Below are 24,685 nucleotides of genomic sequence, written 5' to 3'. Positions count from 1 at the left end.
CTATCTACATGAGTTAAAATGAAATACTCCTCAAACAAACATTTCCAGCTGTAGATATGAGTTGATGTGCTGGTGATTCCATTTCAACAAATCCCAGACCATGACTGGTTTGCAAACCCATGGGTTTGTAGTGTAAAAACATCTACACTAAGCCTTTCATGATTGCTTGGAGACATGTGGTGTGTTAGGCAAAATTAAAACCCAGAGCTTAGGAAGGAGAACAGGCTGCTTTAGTTCTTTATATGGAGATTGTAGTGAGGTGGGTGTCAATTTTTAGGCTGGATGTCAGGAAGAAGTTCTTCATAGAAAGAGTGATTGCCCATTGGAATGGGCTGCCTGGGGAGGTGGTGGAGTCACCATCACTGGAGGTGTTTAGGAAGAGACTGGATGGGGCGCTGGGTATCATGGTTTAGTTGATCAGATAGTGCTGGATGATAGGTTGGACTCAATGATCTCAAAGGTCTCCTCCAACCTGGTCTGGTCTATTCTGTTCTGTTCTGTTCTCTCCAGTAAGAAGTGACAGTAAATGGTCTTACGTTGCACGAGGAAAGGTTTAGATTGGATATTGGAAGAAACTCCTTCACTGAAAGGGTTCTCAAACACCTGGGAGAAGCTCCTCAGGGAGATGGTTGAATCCCCATCTCTGGAGGTGTTTAAAGGACACAGGGATGTGGTGGTGAGGGACATGGCTTAGCACCAGACTTGGTGGAGTTGGAGAACGGTTGGACTTGATGATCTTAAAGGTCTTCTCCAAACTAAATTGTTCTATGTGTGAGCAGATTGCTGGCAGTGTTGTTCTGTGTGTCATGCAACTGGACAGGAATCTTAACTGTTTGGGAAATGCTAAAGTATGGCTTAGAAACTCTGTGATTTTTTCTGGAAGGCTTTACATGGAAACCTTTTGAAAGCAGCCACAGCAGAGAGAGCATTGCTTACAGCACTGCAAAAGGCAAAGTGCGACAGAAGCTTGCACAGCAGAGTAATAACCTCACCTGTTTAGTCTTTCAAGACTTAGTGACAGGAAAAGGTGTGCTTGTTTTGGTTTTTTATTCAAATGCTGGAGGGACAGAAGAGTGCCTCATCCATCCACAAAATGCTTTCACAACTTCTAATGATTAATTTACTGAAAATGCCAAAAGGAAAACTGTTTTAACAGTGTGCCAGTAAATCTTGTTCAATAGAGACCCTGCTTTGCAGGGTCACAGGAAGTCAGGGGATGGAAGGGACCTCTAGAGATCATTAAGTCCAAGCCCCCTCACAGGGCAGGACCATAGAATCTATTGCAGGTGGCACAAGAACACATCCAGACAGGTCTTGAAAGTCTCCAGAGGAGACTCCACAACCTCTGTGGGCAGCCTGTTCCAGTGTTCTGTGACCCTTACAGTGAAGAAATTCTTCCTCATGTTGAGGTGGAACTTCTGTGCTGTAGTTTACATCCCTTGCCCCTTGTCCTATCACAGGGCTCAAGTGAGAAGAGGCTCTCCCTTCTTGACACCCAGCCCTCACATATACACATTTATTATTTATACACATTTATTAGATCTGCTGGCAGTCTTCTCTTCAGACTAAACAGCCCCTGGGGTCTCAGTCTCTCTTCACAGGGAAGATGCTCAAGTCCCCTAATCATCCTTGTGGCTCTCTGTTGGACTCTCTTGAGCAGATCCCTGTCCCTCCTGAACTGGGGAGCCCAAAATTGGGTGCAATATCCAGGTGAGGCCTCACCAGGGCAGAGTAGAGGGGGAGGAGAACCTCCCTCACTTTAGGGAAGCAAGTTAACTCACATCCTTTAGTGTTCTATGTCTTGCCTGTGGTATGAAAACCGAGGTAGGTGATCCAATTTCATGTTCAGATAGGACAGAAGTGATTATCTGCACTAGCTGGATTTGCTTGTGAGGGGAGCACAGACCTCTCTCTGCTGCTGCACTTCCGCTGCAGAAGATAAAATTATCCAGCCACACGGCTGCCATTGTGCCTGCAAGCAATCTATACCCCATGGCACCTACACAAAAAGAGTGATTGTACAGCAGGAGCATCCTTACTGCAGCACAGAATGAATGAGAGGGGTGGGAGGGGGGTGAGGAGGGCTCCCATTAAGCAAAGCAGACTGCTGATCATGCTGCTGAAGATGCTGCTGCTGTTACATGAATGAGCTTTGGGCAGTAGTAAGTAAGTAGTTAACTCCCATGGCCCCACATTTACTGCAAAGAAACTGGTTGAAGGGAGGTGGGAATAAACAGCTTTAAGACCCCTGCTGGAATGCTTGGAGCAGGCTCATAATTAAAAATACCCCACAAAACAAAACAAGTCACCCTGCATATCTCTCAGTGTGTTTGTTCCAGATGCTTTTCATGGGTTTGGGTTGGTTGGTTTGTTTGGGGTGGGGTTTTTTTTTTGGGGGGGGGGGGGGTGTGCATTTGTTTGCTTTTTTAAATCCCTGTTATCTGTTTATGCCAACATTGCTCTGGTGATTCATAACTATTTCGTAACTCAGTCACTTATGCTCTTTGCCTCCCATCCCCCCCCAGCATAGAAGGATGGGATTGTTACAGTTCTGCCTGAGACAGCAAATTCTGTTGGTATCTTTGATGCCTCTGCAGACTTCCAGAGGTGATCCACTTCCACACTACTTCTCAGTGAAGGTTATGTTGTTCCCAACAGTCATACCCCCTGAAGTGCTAAATATGAGTATTTGTTGTTCACTGCAGTGCTCAGGATGCTCAGATGCAAATAAGGATTTCTGAAGTGAGTATGACCTTATTGCTCTCTATAACTACCTGAAGGGAGGTTGTAGCCAGGAGGGGGTTGGTCTCTTCTCCCAGGCAACCAGCACCAGAACAAGAGGAAACAGTCTCAAGCTGTGCCAGGGGAAGTTCAGGCTCAAGGTGAGGAGAAAGTTCTTCACCGAGAGAGTTGTTAGCCATTGGAATGTGCTGCCCAGGGAGGTGGTGGAGTCACTGTCCACAGAGGTGCTCAAGAGGGGATTGGACGTGGCACTTAGTCATGATGTGTTGGATGACAGGTTGGACTTGATGATCCTTGAGGTCTTTTCCAACCTTATTGATTCTATGAAAAGAGGGAGCAGTATACTACCCTATGAGAAATTTGGGTATCTATGATTACTTCAGAAGTGGTGGCAATTCTGCTTTTACTTCTCCACTCCTCTAGTGCAGCCTTTGGTTCTTGTGTGCTGCGCCTTCGGTTCTCCCTGTGGCCAGTCAGTTGTGGCTGCTTTACACAGTCACATGCTGTAACTTGTGCAGTAGTGCAGAGGTTTGCAATCCAGCAAACATACACTGAATTCCCAAAGTGCTGCTTTTCTCCACCTCTAGTTGCCTGTCATATGACCTTCCTGTGATGCAAGTATTTTACTAAAACAAGCTGTTTACCCAACTTTGAAGTCATTCACAGCTTCAAATGCAGTGCCATAGGCAAGACTATGCTACTCAAAATTACTTGGCGGGCTGTTGCTCTTCATCTGGCTTTCAGTTCTGTCTTTAGCTGGAGCTGGATTACAGCAGGCAACCTGGCTGTCATTACATCATTTGAAGCATGCCTAAAGTTTACTTGTCACCTTCCCTGTTTTTCTAGCTATGTACATAGCCTTCAGCTTATACTTGATGTGTGTTGCAGCTGAATCTGCTCTGCCTTCTGTATGACTTGGTTGCTGAAACTAGTCTGCTTTGAGGGGCATTTTCCTACTGGCTGGATTATGGAAAAAGTCTGATTTTGATGAATTCAGACAGTTCTTGCAGTGCTGCATTTTCTTAGTCTGGATGTTCAGGGCTGTTACCTTTACCCCTTCCTGCTGTGCAAGTGATAAAACCTTTGGTTTACCAACGGCAAAGCATTAAGCATTAGATGTCCCAGACTGCCAAAGCCTGAAAGGAGTAACAAATCTATTTCTGCTCTTGAGAAGTGTTACTTTGCTTTGCTTTAGGGATGCTGAAAGCAAAGGAGAGTCTGTAAGCAGTTGTCAGCTGTCTTTTTAAGAAGGAAGGGATGTCCAAAATGCAGAATGCCTGCAGAATATCAACATGCCAGCTGCATGAAGCTGAGGTCTGGGGGTTTGGGGGCTTTGGTTTGGTGGGGGTTTTGCTTTTGTTTTAAGCATTGGACAGTTAGAAATGTGGTGCTCCACTGAGAGCAGCTGCCTGCTTAAAGCCACAACACAGGCTTTTGGTTTTCCTGATCATGGCAGCCGTGGGGATGGTGATGGGGCATTGTCTAGGTAACCTTCGTTAACCAGTAGTGGTATCCTCATGCAAGAAGCAGCTCCCATGTGTGTGCATAAAGTGAGTAGTGCCAGAACTAAAGAGAATGAAGGGAGAGCTAAGCAGTACAATAGTGACTAATAAATAACAAACAGCACAGCTGGCTGACAGGCGCTGTCATGACACTTTTTACTTACAGACTCTCCTTAGCTTTCAGCAGCCCTGAAGAAAGCAAGCAAAGTAACACTTCTCAAGAGAAACAACTTTCTTACTCCTTTCAGGTTTTGGCAGTCTGGAGCTTCTCATGGCAAGTCTGTTGATTTAATTCTTAATTCTTAATTCTTCTTAATCCTAGCCAGCATGGATTTAGGAAGGGCAGGTCCTGCCTGACCAACCTGATCTCCTTCTATGATCAGGTGACCGCCTGGTGGATGTGGGGCAGGCTGTGGATGTAGTTTACCCGGACCTCAGCAAGGCCTTTGACACTGTCCCCCACAGCAAACTCCTGGCCAAGCTGTCAGCCCCTGGCTTGGATGGGAGCACACTGCGATGGGTTAGGAACTGGCTGGAGGGCTGAGCCCAGAGAGTGGTGGTGAATGGTGCCACAGCCAGCTGGCAGCCAGGCACCAGTGGTGTGCCCCAGGGATCAGTGCTGGGCCCCATGCTCTTTAACATCTTTATTGATGATCTGGATGAGGGCATTGAGTCCATCATCAGTAAATTCGCAGATGACACCAAGCTGGGGGCAGGAGTTGATCTGCTGGAGGGTGGAGAGGCTCTGCAGAGGGACCTCGACAGGCTGCACAGATGGGCAGAGTCCAAGGGCATGAGATTGAACACATCCAAGTGCCGGGTTCTGCACATTGGCCACAGCAACCCCATGCAGAGCTACAGGCTGGGGTCAGAGTGGCTGGAGAACAGTCAGGCAGAGAGGGACCTGGGGTTGCTGGTTGATGGTAAGCTGAACATGAGCCTGCAGTGTGCCCAGGCAGCCAGGAGGGCCAATGGCATCCTGGCCTGCATCAGGAACAGTGTGGCCAGCAGGAGCAGGGAGGTCATTCTGCCCCTGTACACTGCACTGGTTAGGCCATACCTTGAGTCCTGTGTCCAGTTCTGGGCCCCTCAGTTTAGGAAGGAGGTTGACTTGCTGGAATGAGTCCAGAGAAGGGCAACAAAGTTGGTGAGGGGTTTGGAACACAGCCCTGTGAGGAGAGGCTGAGGGAGCTGGGGTTGCTTAGGCTGGAGAAGAGGAGGCTCAGGGGTGACCTTCTTGCTGTCTACAACTCCCTGAAGGGAGGCTGTAGTCAGGCAGAGGTTGGTCTCTTCTCACAGGCAACCAGTGCCAGAACAAGAGGACACAGTCTCAAGCTGCACCAGGGGAGGTTTAGGCTGGAGGTTAGGAAGAAGTTCTTCATAGAAAGAGAGATTGACCATTGGAATGTGCTGCCTAGGGAGGCGGTGGAGTCACCATCACTGGAGGTGTTTAGGAAGAGACTGGACAGGGTGCTGGTGCCATGGTTTAGTGGATTAGATAGTGTTGGATGATAGGTTGGATTCGATGATTTCAAAGGTCTTCCAACCTGGTTAATTCTAATTCTAATCAGGCAAACACAGATTACTTCTGATCTTAACTACTTCAAAAGGAAGGACTTTTAGAGGTGGATCTCTACATTCTTTTGGCCTGTAAGAACAGATTAATTCTGATCACAACTCTTTCAAATAGAAGGATTTTTAGAGGTCAATCTCTTGGCAGCCATAGCTCCTTCCACTGATCTGAATCAGCTCACCAAGGCTTGCATGAAGCAAGCACGTTTGAGCTGGCTCTTAGCAATGACAGCTTTCACAGCTGGCTTGAGTAAGGGGCAGGGGAGGATGTTACATAGAATACATAGAATAAACCAGGTTGGAAGAGACCTTCAAGATCATCGTGTCCAACCCATCAACCAATCCAACACCACCCAAACAACTAACCCATGGCACCAAACACCCCATCAAGTCTTCTCCTGAACACCTCCAGTGATGGTGACTCCACCACCTCCCCAGGCAGCCCATTCCAATGGGCAATCACTCTTTCTGTATAGAACTTTTTCCTAACATCCAGCCTGACCCTCCCCTGGCGCAGCCTGAGACTGTGTCCTCTTGTCCTGTTGCTGCTTCTGGCAGCCGTAAAGCTGTGAATGGGATTGTGCAGGCAGTTCACCTGCAAGCCACTGACTGAAAACCTGATTTTATGACTACAGCAAAGTGATGCACATGAGACACACATCTCCCATTCGTTTATTCACATTTTCCATGGTGGTTTTCTTTGTTTGTTGTTGTTTTGTTACACTTCCTCAATGCATTAGACCTAATGAAAACATTATTACATGACAAGTTATGTGAAACTTCAGGGTCCACTGAAAAATTCAGGGCAGTTTGAAATCTGTTAAGAGTTTACAAATCATCACATTCAGCATTTCCATTGGATTTCTACTAGCTCATGCCACTTTTGTTCCATGTCAGTTAATTTCTGCACACAGGCACCAGCTACAGAATTTGAGCAAATGCAAATAAGTTAAGGCATCAGAAAGTAAGTCTTTAAGGACGTTTTTAACTGTTAGAGTGCTGCAAAGGGAGCTGAGTTCTTAAAGAGTAAAAGCACACCTCCTAACTGGTTTACATTCTACAACATGTTCATCTGAACTGCAAGTTTTTCATCTTTCATATGCATCAGCTCACAGGGATGGTAAGACGTCGTCGTGCTCCCAGATAGATCATTTAAGTACATTACAACCCCCAAAACAACCCTGCATTTAGCAATTTATTGAAGTAGAAGTCAAACCAAGCGTAATGATCTCCCTTACAGATGAGTCTGAACATTAAAGGGAGCAGTGATCTTGATGTTTCTCTTGGGGGAGGCGAGCGAATTCGAAGCAGCTGCAACTCCAAGAGATAACCGCAGAAGGAAGAACGCACGAGCCGTAAGACACTCCAACACCTATGTACAGCTGAAACAGTGATGGCATTGCCTCAAACTGCGGAGGAAGCTTGCATATCTAAGATCCAGCTGTTCAGCATCTACCCAGACACAGGAATGCCTCACTGAGTTGGAATTCCAATGAAATTCCTTGCTTGAATAGCATGTGCCACCTGGTTATAAAGGCATTGGTACAGTGACTTGTGTGTCTCCCCTGATTTTTGCTTTTAGCTGATTCTAGGCCTATTTCTCTTCACAATAATCTCTGGCCTTTCATGGTATTTATGCATTTTAGTCTTTCTTAGCTAGAAACTGAAAATCAGGGGACATGGTTTTCTAACAGTCCTGGAGAAGGGTCCTGCTTTATAACTGAGCACCAAGCGAAAGCCTATGACTGGCTTTTCCTGGGTCATGGTCCAGATAACTGCAGGGTCAGTATGAAAGGTGGTGATTGAAATCTCTCCGATTCACAGCAAAATCTCTCCCTGCTCTTGCAGTGGCAACCTCCCTTATCTAAAACGTTTAGAAGCCTGTGTTTATGCACGTGTCCGACCTCCTAATTAACTCCAAATTCCACTGGCATACCAACCCCTAGCCAACAGGCACGTATCTCGCTGAAGAATTAGGGTGCCTCATCTCAGCCTTTGTCACAGCTAATAGGAAAGTATCACTTGCTGCCATGGATAGGTAAGGTTTCATTTTTCCAACATGATTTATTACAATGCTACTTCTTTTTCCTTGCCCTCTGAGCTCCCCTTCAGAACACACGCCCTTAAAAACCAGGGGAGAGCTGCGCTGGCTCTTGAATCGCTCTGCCAGCTCTAGAATTGGACCAGAAATATGTGTGTGCAAACCCCCAGCCTGCCTTGCCGCAGAGGCAAAGCCTAAGGCCAGGCAGAGGAAGTTCAGTTTGTCCCTCAGTCGCTTGGTCCACCTTTGAATGGAGGAAGAACCTTACATACCTGTGAGCTTTCAAACATAAACACAAACCCAGGCACAGACAAAGGCAAAAATTCACTGAGCCCTTGGACATTTAACCTGAGCCTGTAATAAACTTCCAGGCCCCGTTCTGCTTTTTCATTCACACACCGTTAACAGGCTTGCCTTCAGCTTTTGGCTGCCCCGTTTAGCTATTGGCAAGACTTGTTTGTAAATAAAAGCACATTATTTTGAGGAAAGTAATGTCACTTACTTTTAAAGTACTAAGCCAGATGAAAAGGGGGAAAAAAAAAAAAGGCACCAGTCTGTATCTCAAATATTTGAAATGGTATCTGAGCTCCCCTTAGGTTTGGCTGTTAGAAATGCAATTCATGTGATCCCAGTGTAGCTGAAACAGGAGCAAAGGCCTTTGTTTTTGAACTTTGGTCAAGAGAGCCATGGATCCTAGGAAGCTTTTCCTCCTTTCAGTTAAAGAGGGGGAGAAAAAAAGGCCATAACCTGAATTGTGCAGTGAATTTAGGACTAAAGGCAGCTGTTTGTCCTGCCACAGGGAGCAGTGGGGAGCAGGCAAGTTGTGCCGGGGCTAATCAAATGGTGCTAACTCGTTCATCAGCTAACCCACAGCATACTAGCGTGCATTTCCAGGCTCCCTCTGACAATTGCATCATGTTGCTTCTTTAAAGAATGGGATTTTTTCCCCCCTCTGTGCAGCATTAGCCAGAGGCAGGTTGGCACATTTCTTCCATCTCCCCAGAGCTGGTCCATGTGACAAGATCTACGAGCAGTTCAAGTTAATATTATGTAGCTCTAGAGTGGTTTCCAGAGCTGGAAGTGAAGCAGAAGAACAATTAGTAGAGGAGGAGTTTCCAGCAAACAAGACATGAGAAAGGAAAGGATTAAATAATTAAATGAGGTCTGATAAAGTTGAGATGGAAACTGAGAACAGAATGAATTATTGCCACATGGTTGATTAACACTGCTGAAAACTAAGTTATGGATAAACCCCAGTGCTCCCTGCTGGTCACAGAAAGCTTCCCCTAAAGCTGCCAACTACTGCTTTACTTACTGTAATGCAGTAAAGCACTGTAGTTTTAGCACAGGGCAAAAATCATTCCTGACACACACTCACACACCCTTATGCATGTATTCTTGATAATGGCCAGAGGCAATATAAAGACCCTATAAAAATCCTGAAATCTGTTTGTGAAAAGAGCTTTCCTCAGAAAAGTACCAGTAGCAAGACAAGTACAACATTTACAACTCTGCCTCTGCGGGGTTTCAGCTTCAGCCCAAAGCACTAGGGAAGAACACCTCGGAGGGACCGTAATGGAAGTGCAACCCTTTGCCTCTGACCTGTCAGAAGCCAGTGCAAGCCAGCTGTGGTTATGGTCCAAGATAAACAGTCTTCCAGTTGTCTGCTTGTACTATTGCACATTGCGACCTCGTTGCTACAGTAAGGACAGAACTGACAGTTCTTCTCTATGAAATGCTACTGTGAACAAGACTATGCAAGCAAGTTTTCTTCTAGATAGCTGGAGATGCAGTCTCCGAGTCCCCAAAGCGCACACATCTCTGAAGAGTCAACACACAGTACGATACACAACCGGATCGCCGCTGCTGTTCTTGTTGGGGTACAGTGCTGTCACAGAGTTTGAAACATTGAGTCTCACCAGCATATGACAGACCAATCACAATTAAAAATCTGCAATCTAGAAACAGTTTTGACAGGTTAAACTTCACCATCCTCCCTTCTCAAACAGGAGGCTGTTGCATTGCACTGCAGTCTGTGAGGAAGCTCTGGTACCATCATTTTGTACTCTGATTTCAGTCCGTTCGGTCAAACTGACCAGCGTTAAAAATATATGGTTTAATTTCAAATCAATGTGCTTCATCCAGAAAAGGTCCTACACACAGAGAGAGATTGAAAAATGAGGGAGCACAGTCCAAGGCTCGTGTTCTATTAAAGCTTTTATTAGCTAGTTTAGCTTTTCCTCACAGAATCTTTCCAGAATTCCTTTAACAGTTCTTAATATCAGAGTAAAGAGTTAAGTGTTCAAGTGAAGTTATGGAAGGGGGGAAAAAAAAGAGCAGCAGCAGTTTGGCAATAAATCCTCAAATCACTGACTGCAACTTAATTAAGCCTCCTTTTTCTCCAGTAAGATTTTGTGCAACTCATCTGCGTCCTCGCTTGTTTTCACCCTGATTAACATAGTAACAGGAACAGATGGATTCTTCTCATCGACGGGTGGGTTAGGAACGCAAACTATAAGAACATTGTTCTTCCCGGTTCTTGTGCATGGCATCTTAGGTGGAATGAGAACATTCAACAGTATGTTTCCTGCATATGAGGAGGGGGGAGAAAAAACAACCAAACAATGACAATTAGCAACTTCTCAGCTTTTGCTGCAATATAAATGTTAGTATACTTACTAAATGGGGATTTAAGTTTGTGTTTGGCAGGAAGGCAATTCGCAAGTGTCACGGTACACTTCTCTAACCATCTGTTCATGGCCATTGCTCTCTCAGATTTCTTTCCTCACTACGAAGGAGGAAATGGCTGAGAATACTGTGTCCTCCTTTTTTAAAGGGAGGAGTCTGAAGAATATCAAATGACAGCAGGGACACACACGGGCGGGGGGTGGTAAAGGAACAAGGGAGAGGCAGCAAATGAGAGGAATCAAGTCACAGAGCTTAAGCTTGCGCAGGTTATTCACTGACCGCCACGCACAGTTCATCAGTGAAAGCAAGAAGTTAGCCTTACCACAGATACAGACATGTTAATCTAAAATGGACTGACTATGCTAGCAAACTACTCTGTGTCCTCAAATCGTGCAAGGCATCTGATGGGGTCTGTCACCAGGTTACTAACAACAGCTCTGCATCAACTTGTTAAGTCACGTGAGCGAGCTGGACAGCTTCGGTATTAGTGGTCTATTAGAACAGCTGCAAACAAAGTCAAAGCTGCTTCCACAGAAGATGCACACGTTTTGTAAACCTGGTAAAGGGTCAGAACACAGGAGTGGTATTTAGGGAAAAGTCACTCTTCGCCTTCCCTTCCACTTCAGTCTTTCAACACAGTGAGAATTTTTTTTTAGGAAAGGATTAGAGCACTGTGTGAAGATAGCAGAAAGGAAAGTAAGTGTGCATCACTATGACTGAAGAAGCTCCCAGCAACCAACGCTTGGACACACCAAGCTGAAATGTCTTAGTGGACGAGCTGAAGAAAAAGTGAAGATTTCCTCATACATCACCTCAGATGAAGGCAGAGGGAATGTAAGTCAACACCATGAAAACTAGCGTCAGCTGAGTGAAGAACCAAGACTTGTGTTAAGGAGGAGGTAACTCCAGGAAAGCAAGGTTTCACCCACGCTATTCAACACTTCCAAATACCCCAAGGAATGCTGAATTGACCACTCTGCCATACATCCACCTCCAGCTGTACTGCCTAGAAGTGTCCTTTAGCTGGCATGCCTTATCTCCACTGAAAGAAGTTAATGGTTTAGAAGTTTTGAAAACTGCCCTTCATAGGCCTGGCAGAGACTTCACAGACTTCCTAGAGTGCATTACAGACCGGCAGCGATGCCACATGTACCAATGGCCTACAGCACAGCGTGGCTTTAGTCCTCACGGTCTCTTAAACACAGTATTTATTCCATTTTAAGGAAGCTGACAAGTGCATGTGACCCTCACATGCATGCTTATTGGAACTAGGTACCGAAGGGAAGCAAGGTTTTTCAACAGTGAATATCAGAATATTGATTTGCACAGTTTGAGGGCAGAAACCCTCTTCAGCCAGAACACTGAGCCTTAAAAACCTTGCTGCGTCAAGTCCTGCTAACGCCTGAAAGAAAAGTTTGTGGTTTTCTTCTTTTAGATTAGCTTCCTGTTAATGTTCAGCTCAAAAGATACTCTGAGGAACTATCACGCTGCACACAGGTAGTTCCAATTCTGTAGAGTCAACCTAGCATTTGTGAGCCACCTGAAGCTCACAGGTGGACACCAGCCTGCATTTAAGAGCAATGCATACAGCAAACTCTTGCATGCCTGATCCATGCAACGCTGCCCTTTACGCCCCAGCATGTAGGCCTGCATGGACAAATATTTGCATGTTCAGGATGAACTGCAGACAAATGAAACTTGGCCTGCATCACTGAAGTGGTAGAAGCCCCACCCAGGCTGGATGGGGGGCTGAGCAACCTGATGTAGCGTGAGGTGTTCTGGCCCATGGCAGAGGGGTTAGAACTAGATGATCCTTGAGGTCCCTTCCAACCCTGACAATTCTATGATTCTATCTTTGTTGTTCTTCATTCATCAAATCCTAATGTGTGCTTCACGGTGGCTCTTAAGCCACACACAAGTCAGGGATGGAGAAAAGTTAGTAAAAAAGGGGGGAGCAAGACTACCCAAACATACACCATAACCTTTTACTTCCTTGCACTGCTCTGTAATCCTCCTTACAGGCATTCCACTGCTTGTCCCAATACTCAAAATTATGTTTAATAAAACACAGAAACATTTTCACTAATGGAGCCTGTTGTGCTATGGAACAAACCAAACCCTAATGCTTAGCAGGGAATTTCACTGCCAGAAGAAGCTTGCTTACCTAGATTGGTATCTGCTCGGACTAGGAGCTGAGTTTTTTCATTTCCTGCTGGTTTTAAGTGTAATGTTCCTACACCTTTTTCTTTAAATTCATTATCCTTTTTGTAGAACAGTTTGCACCTGTAGGAAAAAAACAAACAAACAACAAAACAACACAACAAAACAACCCAAACAACCTTGTTTGCACAGGTATTGAGAGATGAAATACAAAGGTACCTCCCAAACACACACACACACACGTATGGGACTGGATACATCTGACTCTCAGTAATCAGGAGTAGCATAAACCTTTATTATTACTGACCTTGTTTAACGTGCTTACAACTAGTACTTCCAGTTCAGAAAGAGAAAGCTCATCATTACTTTTGGTAGTGAAATGACTTCTAGTGAAAAGTAAAATGCACAGCAGCCTGCACTCAGGATGTAGGAGGTGGCAGTAAGTTACTGTTTGAAACCACTAACGACAAAACCATAAGAACTTGTCTTACCCTTCTGAAGTTATAATAGGACTTTTATGTAAAGTATAAAACTCTTCTTTTTAAGCAGGGTCCTCCAGGGAAGGGTAGAGAGTCCCAGGGGTGGACCCAGGATATGACAAAATTTTCTTTACAACATCCCATAATTCTCTGGAGCATGTCCAGAGAAGGGCCACAAGGATGAGCAGAGGGCTGGAGCACCTCTCCTGTGAGGACAGACTGAAAGAGTTGGGGCTGTTCAGTCTGGAGAAGAGAAGGCTTCCAGGAGACCTTATTGTGGCCTTCCAGTATCTTAAGGGGGCTACAGGAAAGCTGTTGAGGGACTTTTTAGGGTGTCAGATAATGATGGGACTAGGGGGAATGAAGCAAAACTGGAAGTGGGTAGATTCGGATTGGATGTTAGGAGGTTCTTCACCATGAGGGTGGTGAGACAGTGGAACAGGTTGACCAGGGAAGTGGTAGAAGCCAAATCCCTGGAGGTTTTAAGGCCAGGCTGGATGTGGCTCTGAGCAGCCTGATCTAGTGTGGGGTGCCCCTGCCCATGGCAGGGGGGTTGGAACTGGATGATCCTTGAGGTCCCTTCCAACCCTGACAATTCTATGGTTCTATTATCTTACTCTATTTAACCTAGCAGCATGGTCAGCTCTTCCCTCGACCTTCCCTCTCTTGTACCAGGGAGGCACCTCTCTTATCTCCTGGTATTTTTACTGTGCAATCATGGCTTAGGCATGGAGGTGCAGTGCAGCCTTGATGGGCCTTGGGGAGGGAGCAAGGGGGGAGGTGGCCAGTTTGGGCCTGGCTAGACCAAACTAGCCTAGAAATGGGGAGAGGGCGGGGGTAAGAAAGAGCACTGGGGTTTTGGTCCGGTTTTGGAGAAGGGCTTTGGCCTGATGGGGTTCTGTGTTAAGCCCAGAATATGGATGTGTGTTATTTCATGTGTTTTACACTATAGTTTGTAGTTATTAATAGCAACTTCCATTTAATCTTCCAATATATTCTGTATTTCCATCCAAATCCTGTGTGGAGTCATCTTTAGCTACTTTGAGAGCAGTTTTAGAGCCTGTCTTGCTCCACTGAACCAAGACCTAATAAACCTATTGCCACTCTTCATAAATTAGCACATGCCCTCTCTCAGGTAATGCAAATGCCTTTTTGTGGAAGGACAAATCGTGTGCTAGGTGTTAAGCAGACATGCAATTACTTGAACTACTGAACATGCTTTGAAAAACTGCTTCTAGTGAAGCCAGTCTTGTTTTCAACTTAAAAGTGCAACTTGTTCACTCCTTCATACAACAACCAGCACTTTCAAACTGAAGTGTCTGATTTTAGCCTACACAAGCAGCTGAGCACCTGATTGGTTTTTCAGCAGTACAGTATGTTATTTTTGTGGTACAAGACCTACAATTTAAACTTAAAAAACCTGAAGGCAGAAACACCTTCATTTGTCAAAATCAGAAGAACCCAAACTAGCTATTACTGCTGTGTCCGAAGAATTTTAGTAAGGTCCTACAAATTTCTGCCTGTAATTAGCTTCTTTGAAAAGTGGAACTTCTTTTTCTTCCTGGCTTCTAACTAGGACATTAACAAGCTTTATTAATTAGGAAATCAAGAATGCATACATCATTAGTTATGCTCTCCACCGAATACCAATACACAGGTCTGAATTTTCTTCTCCAAGTTGTAATTCTGTTCACCAGGCAAAGTTAAAGTCACTTACTTCTTTGAGTAGAAAGCATCATCCTCTTTTATTTCATTAACAATGACTTTTGGTGGCTCCTCTTCCTCCTCTTCTCCTTTAAATAAAAAGCATTAATATGTTAAAGTTGTGGTTTTGGTGGTGTAGCTTCTTTGTACTGTATTTGACACATCATGTGTCCTGGCAATACGTTTGAAGTCAATCTCAGCTCTGAAGCACTTCAGCTATAGAAAAAGCTTACTTTCTTTTAACCCAGCCACTTCCTTCAAGCAACTTTATGCTCATGCTCCATTTAAATGGGATAAAAATACCTAATTCCAACTAAACAATCAAAAACCATTATAAAGCTCAGTAAGTCAAACAAGTCAAAAATCTTCTGTTGGAACCTATTACATTTTCCAGAGAACAGCCTCATCAAATGGGTCCTAGTAAAGCATAATAAATACTTCTACCAGCCAGGTTTAACTTGAGGGAAATAGCTGCAGAAATGACATCCAAGACAGTGGCAGGATTGTGCTTTTTCAGTCCCTCTACTGCTAGTACTTCTATCAGTTTACTGTACTCTCCTCCTTAGGTAAAGAGTCACTACTGTGATACTGTGATACTGTGTAACTTTATAGGCCTCCCATTCTATTAAGTAAGGTGTATGAAATGGTTCTGCATCTTACTCATTTTACTGAGGAGAATTCTTGATAAACACATTGGGAAAAGCAGCAGGATTGAAATGTCCTGCAGGCTCAAAGATTAACATTTCTTTAAGCTGTATCACTTAAAGTCTTGCACTGGGCTACAGGATTATATTCTCTTACTGAAAGTATAAATCCGAGAGAAATACACAGGTTTTGACACCAGTATCCTTTTAGTGTTACTCAAACAGTATGCAAGACAGAGGTATTTCCAGGTTAGTGGTACAGTTTTGCACTTTCAAATTCAAGAACAACTCTGATCCAATTCCACTCAGCACTATTTCACGCTTGCAGTATGAAGTCCCAAAAATTCACAGCCTACCATTAAAATTGTGATTTTTGAATAGAACTCACCTTTCTCATCACCATTGCCACCTTCTGTCTGAGCGTCCAACACGTTGGTGGATACCACAGTGGCAGACTTAGCCTGGTTTGTGTCTTTTCCAAACAAACCTGAACTCCCAGGAGAAAAGGAGAAACTACTGAGCGCTCCTGAACCAAGAGAACCCAACACAGAACTGTCGACGCTCTTGCCAAAATTGAACGAGACGCTCGATGTCGCCCCTGAGGATGGCTCTTTTTTTTCTGATGCAGCATCAGGTTTTTTCTCTGAGGTATCCCCACTTTTGTTGTTGTTAAACAGAAACGTTGATCCTTGCTGTAGCTTTGAACTCCCAAACGCAGCAACAGACTCAGTGCCGGGTGTCTTGCTGCTTTCGCTTTCGGAGCCGCTGTCACTACCGCTTCCGTGCTGCTGCTCAATGTTCGCTAGGTACTTCTCATAGTCTCTGAAGATGGGCGTCAGGTCACACAGTGGGTTTGTGTTTACATGCTTAACTATCCAGTCACGCACAGAACAGTTTAAAGCTGCTAATTGTTTGTGGTAAACACTAGAGCTACAAACTTTACTCTGAGCAGAGCCAGATGAGGATGGCTGGTTGCCTCCATTAGCCTTTGGACTTGCAGGCTTCTTCTCAGCGAACGCAGTAGCAGTGGGACCATTTGACATTGAGGATCCTAGCGCAAGGAAACGTGGATTAGAACATTTTTTGCCCCAGAAAGCAGAGTTCTTAGAAAAGCTTAACTGACATTCTTGATATTTATCAAATCATTCTCAAACTGCACCAGGGGAAGTTTAGGCTGGAGGTGAGGAGAAAGTTCTTCACAGAGAGAGTAATTGGCCATTGGAATGTGCTGCCCAGGGAGGTGGTGGAGTCACCGTCCCCAGAGGTGTTCAAAAAGGGACTGGACGTGGCGCTTGGTGCCATGGTTTAGTAGTCATGAGGTGCTGGGTGACAGGTTGGACTTGATGATCTTAAAGGTCTTTTCTAACCTTATTGATCCTATGATTCCTTGCTGCTCAGTTCTGCACCTTCTCTTGGATCACAGCACTGTGCACCAGATACTATGGTGCAACTTAGATACTGTAACTTTTTGGGAACAGATCTAAGCTTCCTAAGTCTAGAAAAGCAAGCTGGTTCAGGGATAGACAAAGGAGATGGAGCACACAGTTGTATAAAAACAAATCCAATGAAATATTGTACAGAGTATCATTTTAAAAAAATAAGAAGTTTTGTATTTCACCAAAACCTGAATTCAAGCTTTACCAAGCTGTAACAGTAACAGTCAGCAAAACATCAATCCAGTCACTTCTTGACTAATGGTGTTTTAAAAACCCTGGAGCATACTAAGCAGTCCAAGAGTTTCCACACTTTGGCATGGTTTCCATATAAAAGCCCTAACAAGCAAATCAAAAATATCCTCAGTAAATATTTAAGTTTCTCCTAATTTAGTTTAGCTCATTGAAATACTCAAAGTTACTCTAACTTCTGAACTCTGCCAATTGGTTTCTACTCTGTGGCCCACTGACTCTGAACCACTGTGGCACGGTTAGTATTTTGTATTTCCAACAGGAGACAGAACTTGAGGGACTACCAAAGCATAAGACTGGAGGGAAGAGTTGCCAAGGTATTTCAAGCATCTTAAAATGTAGCTATGAATGTAACAGACAAAATTCCAGTAAGACTTTGCACTCTAAGATGAACAGGGCGGGGGAAAGGTGAGTTTTTTTAGCCATGTAGCATCTATTTACCAAAGACTGCAAAAAAATTGCAGAAATAAGGCCTTAAAAAAATACACACAAGGAAACTGCAGCCCTACTCTAAACAGACATTTCCCATTAGTTTGTGGGGGTTGGGTTTGGGTTTTTTCAAATCAATTAACTGGGATGATTATTTAACTGGAACATGTTATCAGCTGCCTCATACTATTCAGAGAGTATCTCATGCCAGTGTCTTCCATCCCTATTTATGCCTATGAAGCTTTTACAGTACTAGATCAAATACATTTGCCCCCCACCCCCTTGCATGCCCCCACGGCATGCATTTGATAACCTGTGCCACCAGCAGCCTAAAATATTTTCAAGCAATCTTACCACAAAGAATAAAGTCTCAAAACCTTAAAACTGAACTGCAGGGTTGTTTACACTCGTTTTCTTTTTCCCCATTACTAAATTAACCCTTACAGATTTTTATGGCTGAATTTCTTGTTGCATGCTATGTAAACTTACCAAATGCTGATTGTGTTTCGGAGGTGGTCTTTAAACTGGTGAAAGGAGGAGTGCTAGAGACACTACTGCTTCCATTGGACAGCCCTTCTAAAGGCTTTATGCCTGCACCATTACCAAATCCACTGAAGCCACTTCCTCCTTTTCCCGAAGGCAACATAAAGCCTTTAAACCCTTTAAAAGCTCCTCCGCTCTCAGACTGCGGAGTAGGAAAAGAAGGGAGGGAGGGGAACAACAACACCACCAACAAAAAGAAAGAAGAAAGAGAGAACCAGTTACATACATCTCCTCCACACAAAAATCCTATCCCCACTTGATAGCCCATTTATTTTCCTCTAGTTCAGTGTGCCATTTTGTCCATTATTCTAAGTCAACAACATAATCAAAGTTAATGACTTCCTTATGACACATATTGCTGCTATTTTGAAAGGACTCAGATGTCTGGTATGACAATTAACTAGAACTAGCAAGTAGATACATAAAAGTTGTTGAGAGCAGCGGATGTGTTTTGACTACCTATTGAGACACTCGCAGCATCTTATTTGCCCTAAATAATCACACAGCAATACATAATTGCAGGCTTCTTTTCGGCAACTTTTAGCATTTACAACTGCAATTAAGAATCCAACACTTCAAGCCTCTCACCCAAAGAGCATCCTTTGTGGTCACCTATGTAACCTTTCAGGGATTTACCCCAAAAAACTTCAGTGTGACTGATGAGAGAAGCAAAGAGGCTGTATTTGACATCACCTGTGTGCTTTCTGCAGCCTTTCCCTTACCTGGTTCTGAAGACTGTCTTTGTAAGATACAGTGGTTTCTCACAGGCACTGCCCATTTTAGGCAGTACATGTAATATCTTTTGGGGTAATGAGGTTTTAATACTAGAAGTTGATTTTCAATGTCTGTGGAAAGCCATCAGAGGAAAATAATTGCTCCTGAGTTTCATCTGCTTTTGCCACTGAATAAACAGCAAAACTTAACCATTTCAGGTTCTGTTCCGGTATCTGGCATTATGGCATGAGCTCTTTTTCTTTCCTGTCACGTTTTACCTCTTCTGATGCAGCCCTGTGATTCTCATTTCCAGGTAAGTATTTTCATTCTGTCTCTCTCTGATCAGTCCTACCTACCTCTCTCTCTTTTTGGACATTCAAGCTAAACTGTAGCCTTTTTCTTCCATTTAGGAACTTTCAAGTTTATCTTTCTGTAAATATTTTTGAGGTTTCTTCCATGACCTCATCTGGTCTTCCATCTCTTCTGATTTTTAGACTTTGCCCAGCCTATCCCAGCTCTTCTTCCATCTTTGATGTCTGTAACAGCTGTCTTCCCAGCCTCCTCACTATTGCTACAATCATCTGGTTCCCTTTCTCAACTGAATCCCTCCTGTCAAAGTTGTGATTTCTTTCTTTCATCGCCTGCTTCCAGTACAATACTTTAATTAACTGCACCTTCTACCACATTTGTGGCTAAAACTACTCTAGGCAAAAGTGGGATAAGACAGTTTCCTCATTTACATTGTTGGACAGCAAAAATCAAAAGCGTGGGAGAAAATAATTTAGTCCCCAATTGTGCCTAGTCCCATTCAACCCAAAAGCAATTTTAACTGATAGGTGAAGTTTCTGTCCTATTTCTAAGATGCCCTGTGGAAAGAATGTTTCATAGAACAGCTTATGTCTGTCAATAAAGTTTTGAAAGGAGCACAGTTTGGTTGGACTAGGATAATGTTTTCACAGGGACTAAACCTGTAACAAAGACCAATTTCCTTCCAATTTTTTAATGCAAAGAGTAGGTGGCACTAAAGCTCTTCAGAGAGGGGATAAAAAAAAGGTAATACTACACTTCACAAAACATTTGTTATCCATTCTCAGAGCAGCTTAGTAGTTTGGCTGTTACTTTTTTAGCCTCTGAGGCATACCCTGGACCTCCAATATGGATAACCAGTAGCTTTCAATTTACAGCCTTCCATCTCTGCAAAGAATGAGACTGGGGCAACTGGAATGTTGTTTTACCCATCTGCAGACAATGTTGTGTCTGAAACACTGCACTTGTACTTAAAAAACACTCATCTCTCATCACCCACTATGAGCATTACCCATTTTTTGTGTCCTAGACCTATTCTTGCCGCGGAAAATTAATTTGCACAGTGACCTGACTGTATGGCACGTGCTTTCTAAACCATAGCTTTATGCACCAATTTTGCAAGCCCAAATAAACAAAACCTTAGGCACAGATGTCCTACTTTGCAACCAAGTCAAACCAGCGACACCACCAACGCTCAGGTTACTTGTGCTTACGACGTTTACGTTACCTCTGATCCGACATTTCGGCGCTTTGCTTTTTTAATGTCTCTGTTCTTCAGGACTTCTTCACTAGCTACTGAGAATGTTCCCACCTTTAGGAGGAAGTTAGGGAATCATTAGTCCAATTCTTGGCGTGCATGAAGTCTGTCCATAGAGATGGCTAAGATCAGGTTTTGAACAGAACTGTGACACTGCTCTCTAACAAATCCAGGAAGAAGTTTAAAAAGCAGACAAACACATAAAATATACTACTGTGACTGGCCTGCCAGCTGCTGGAGACATCAGCTGATACTTCCCAAACTCTTTGTGTTGTTCTGTACTGTATTTTCCTTTGTGCCACCTCAGTTTTATTACAGTGTGTAATCCCACATTTTCTTTGTGTTAACAAGCTGTAAGATATCTCTGCTGAAGGTCATCTGTCAGTGTTGCACTGTTACATATAGCCTTCAGTTTGGAGAAGATATATTGAGATGTGTGCTGTACGTCAGTCTCCCTCAGCCTGCTGCTGTTCAAGTCTTATCAAAGGCAGCATTTATTGCTACCCTGCAATAAATGAGGAAATTGAGTTTTCTTATATTCAAATTTCTGGAAGAGTACTGCTTGTTTTCTTTTTTACACTTAATACTTTTATTATCACAGAAGCTAGCACAGCTTGTTTAGAGATAACACATGAGCCATAACTAAGTATGAGACACGAAATGTGAAGGTCTCTTTTTACAATCAGATGGAACATTTGACTGCTCAGTGAATTCCCCTGGCTGTGTAGGGACATTCAGCTAAGCACTACAAATTAACATAGCTCTTAAAAAAACCCACTATTACTGACTTAAGATAAACCAACAAAACAAAATCAAAATAACAAACAAAAAAAAAGAACCCCCCCCCTAATACATGAAGAAAATGTGTCTCAAGAAATCAAAACTGCTTTTCTTGTGAACTCAAATAGCCATCACAAATTTAAGTGTTCAAAAGGATTATGTATTTTAACAAGCCATTAAGAAGCATTTAACTATCCTACTACATGCAGGGGGCAGGGATGGGGACTGTGGATGGTGGAATCTAACGGATGTCCTACCTCCTCGGCTTCATCCTCCTGATCCCAGTTTCTGTCAGTCAGTTCCTTCTCTGCAATTCTCTTTGCCATTTTTACACAACTGCACAGGAAAAAAACAAAAACACTGAATCAATTGCATAGAAATTACAGCACAAGCAAGAGTGATCTTCAATTTGCACTACTTAGAGCAAACAACGGCAGCCAGAGTTAATACAGAAGTAGGTCAAAATGAGAAGGACAGTTGAAAACTGAGTGTTTCTAATAATAATTCTGGAAACAACCACCAACAGCACTTGAGATTAAAGTTGTGGTGATAAGCTTTATTTGATCTTAAATTTAAACAGCAGAAACATGCAACTGAATCATGGGATACATTTCCTTCAGTGTCAATGCTGGCCAGAGAAATTCAGTCCCAGGACCCATATACATGGTCACCACTTACTCTGAATAGGGGACAAGAAAATTAAAAGATGGAAAAAAGAAATCTGGTTAAAACATTCCACATTCTACTCCATCTTGCCTCATGGCATCTTTGTGAACAGCAAGAGAAAGGCAAGCTGTTTTATTGCATCTCTAACAGCAAGGAGGACCCACTGAAGCAACTTGGACAGACAGCTTGGGCAGTAAGACAATGCCTCCCTATAAAAGACAGGATAGGGAGTATATTACTAATGAGAAATGTGAAAAGTTCTACTGCAGATAAATCAGACTTGTTTTTCACCAGAGGACAAGCAAGGAGTATCACGGATTTTAGAGCAATTAGTGTAAGCAGCCAATCATCATGCTGCTGGTTGCAATGTAAAGGAAATCCAAGTTTGGAGAAGGAATGTCTGCAACAGTACTAACTTCTGAGTTCCATTTTACTAAAGCACAGCCTGGTCAGATTAAAAAAGGGAGAAAAGAAAAAGAACCCACAAATAGTTTAATTTTGGAACTGAAACGTGTAACAATACATTTGCTGACTTTCAGAGCTGAAAAAGGTAATGATGCATGGCTACAGAAATCTTGTTTAGCTGGTGAAATATTCTTAAACAGAGCAGTAAATCCAGCTGCAGAGCAGTCTTACAGATCTCACATGTCCAATTCATGAATTTTGGTCTGACACACCTCTCAAATAAGGTTAAGTTATTAGGGTCTTTTGGTAGCACAGTGACAAAATACTGAAAACAAACCAACCAACCAAACTAACAAGAAAACCCAAACCATCTTTTAAAGTTGCACCAGCTCCCCAGTCCAGTTTCCTGCAAGGGTATAAAGGGTATACAAACACTTGCAACCAGAGGAAGCCAATATTTCATCTCTTTCGTAACAGCCAGAGCTCAAAGGCTAGTTAAACCTACAATTACACCATGGGATTCCACGGAAGATCAAATTACCACTTTTAACCCAGCCGCTGAGGCGTGACAAGCACGTTAACTAGAAAGACTGTTCTCCACTAATAAAAGAGAGGTAAACCCGTTGGCCTTGATGCTAGGTTCTTTGCAGCTACCTGTGTTTACATGGTTTCTCTACATCAACACTGAAAACAGAAGACAAGAGAATCTAAGGTATGAAGACAGAAGCAAGAGCGTCCCTGATGTATTTTTCTAACCTGTGAAATAAGCAGCAGAAAACCACCTCTGATACTGACAGCCTTCAATGACGTTTAGTAGCAAATGCGCTGGACCGTTTGAGATACAGCTCTTTTTTATTTAAAAAAGGATAAAATCTGTTGAACTACTACAACCGACATCGCAACTACAGCTGCCCCACTTAATGCAGCAGTTTGAGGACACGAATTTAACGTTTGCGTTCTACCACTGTCACCTCTCTATGCGTAAGGCTACAAAACCCGCACTACCGGAGCGCCCAACCTAAAACCAAGATAGCAAAAGAAGTCACTGGTATCTCATCACACTTCCAAGACTAAACAAGCGGTGCACGCCTAACGCGGCAGACACTCTTCCGTCCCGCGCTGTGTCACCGGGGCAGGAAACGCCTGCGGAAGCCAGGCTGCCGCCCGGCAGCCACCGACCCACGTTTCTCCTTTTCCTCGGTTTCGGGGAGGCTCTTTGGTTTAACATGCGTAGTCCTGCTAGCCTCCTTCCCGAAGGCCTAGCTGCCGTTCCCGGTCACACGCGGTCTTCCCCCTCGCACACGAAGCTCTGCGCTTTCACAACAGCAACTCGCCAAAATGCCATCACCCCCCCGGCACCGCGACGCGGGTCCTAGCGAGCCGGCAGGCTCCAAGGGGAAACTCCCTCTGTACTGGGCACCACCCTGGCTGGCAGTCCTGTTTGAGGCCCGCAGGTGACACACGCAGCAGGATCATCCCTTCTCTTCAGCCCCGTTTGAAATCCACGCGCTTTCTTCAGCGAGCGCAACCGCGCGGGGACCCTCCCGCCCGCGGCGGGAAGCGCACACAGCCGGGCGCCCCAGGCGGGGCACCAACCGGACGGGAACGAGGCCGATCTCTCTCCTGGGACGCCGGTACGTCCGCCTGCTCGCCATAAGCACCGGATCCGGGCCTACTGCCGGCCTCAGCCCTGCCCCGCGGCGCGGTGCGTCCCGTCCCTGCCGCGCACGTCAAAGGCAGCAAAGCGGGCGATCCCAGCAGGAACGGAGGCGGGGGAGCGGAGAGGGGAGGAGAGAGCTACCACTTACCCCCACGGCGCGTCCCCTCGGGGATGCGGAGCGGCTCTTCCACGCGATGCCGGGCTGTGGGGCCGAAGCTGCGGCCGGCAGGAGGCGGAGTCTGGTCGCAAACTGCCCGGGCCCGGAGCCCGCTCACCATCCCACGGTCTTCTCTCTGCCTCTGCGGCTAGTTGGCGGCGCTTAAGCCGGCGTCAGACCGCCGCCATTTCCTCCCTCCCGAAAGACGGGGAACAAAATTGTTTGAAAAACCGAAGAGGTACGATCCGCCCGCGTCCCCACGGCCGCCTGCAACGCGCATGCGCCCCACTGCTCCCGCGGCCGGCGCTGCGGAGCGGGCGGCGGGGGGAAGGAGAAGGGCGGAGGCAGTGGCCCCACTACCGGCCACTCGGGCGCGGGTCACGTGGCCGACGCGGCCCAATGGCCAGGCTCGCCCTGCCAAAGGCCGGCCGGGCCGCGCATGCTCTCTGCGGAAGGCGCTGGGTCTCGCGCCGGCCGTTCGAATTGCCGTCACGTCAGTTCCGCTGCCGGCCTGTGTCGAGCGGCGGGGCTGGCCCTGGGGGGTTGGCAG

The 24,685-nt window shown here is 44.9% G+C and overlaps 1 protein-coding gene across 1 annotated transcript; it reads right to left on the bottom strand.

Annotated features, from left to right (window-relative positions):
• Positions 1–10,055: 10,055 nt before the first annotated feature.
• Positions 10,056–24,428, bottom strand: NUP50 (nucleoporin 50). Its single transcript, XM_054173808.1, has 8 exons — positions 24,127–24,428; positions 21,505–21,583; positions 20,438–20,521; positions 18,136–18,331; positions 15,921–16,583; positions 14,902–14,977; positions 12,710–12,828; positions 10,056–10,444 (listed from the first exon to the last, which is right to left on the bottom strand). Exons 2-8 carry the CDS (start codon positions 21,571–21,573, stop codon positions 10,242–10,244), a joined length of 1,410 nt encoding a protein of 469 aa, XP_054029783.1. The 5' UTR covers positions 21,574–21,583; positions 24,127–24,428; the 3' UTR covers positions 10,056–10,241.
• Positions 24,429–24,685: the final 257 nt, after the last annotated feature.

Source organism: Dryobates pubescens, chromosome 27 (assembly GCF_014839835.1).
Source record: "Dryobates pubescens isolate bDryPub1 chromosome 27, bDryPub1.pri, whole genome shotgun sequence".
Classification (NCBI taxonomy): domain Eukaryota; kingdom Metazoa; phylum Chordata; class Aves; order Piciformes; family Picidae; genus Dryobates; species Dryobates pubescens.
This window is presented reverse-complemented; position numbering and strand designations above follow the sequence as displayed.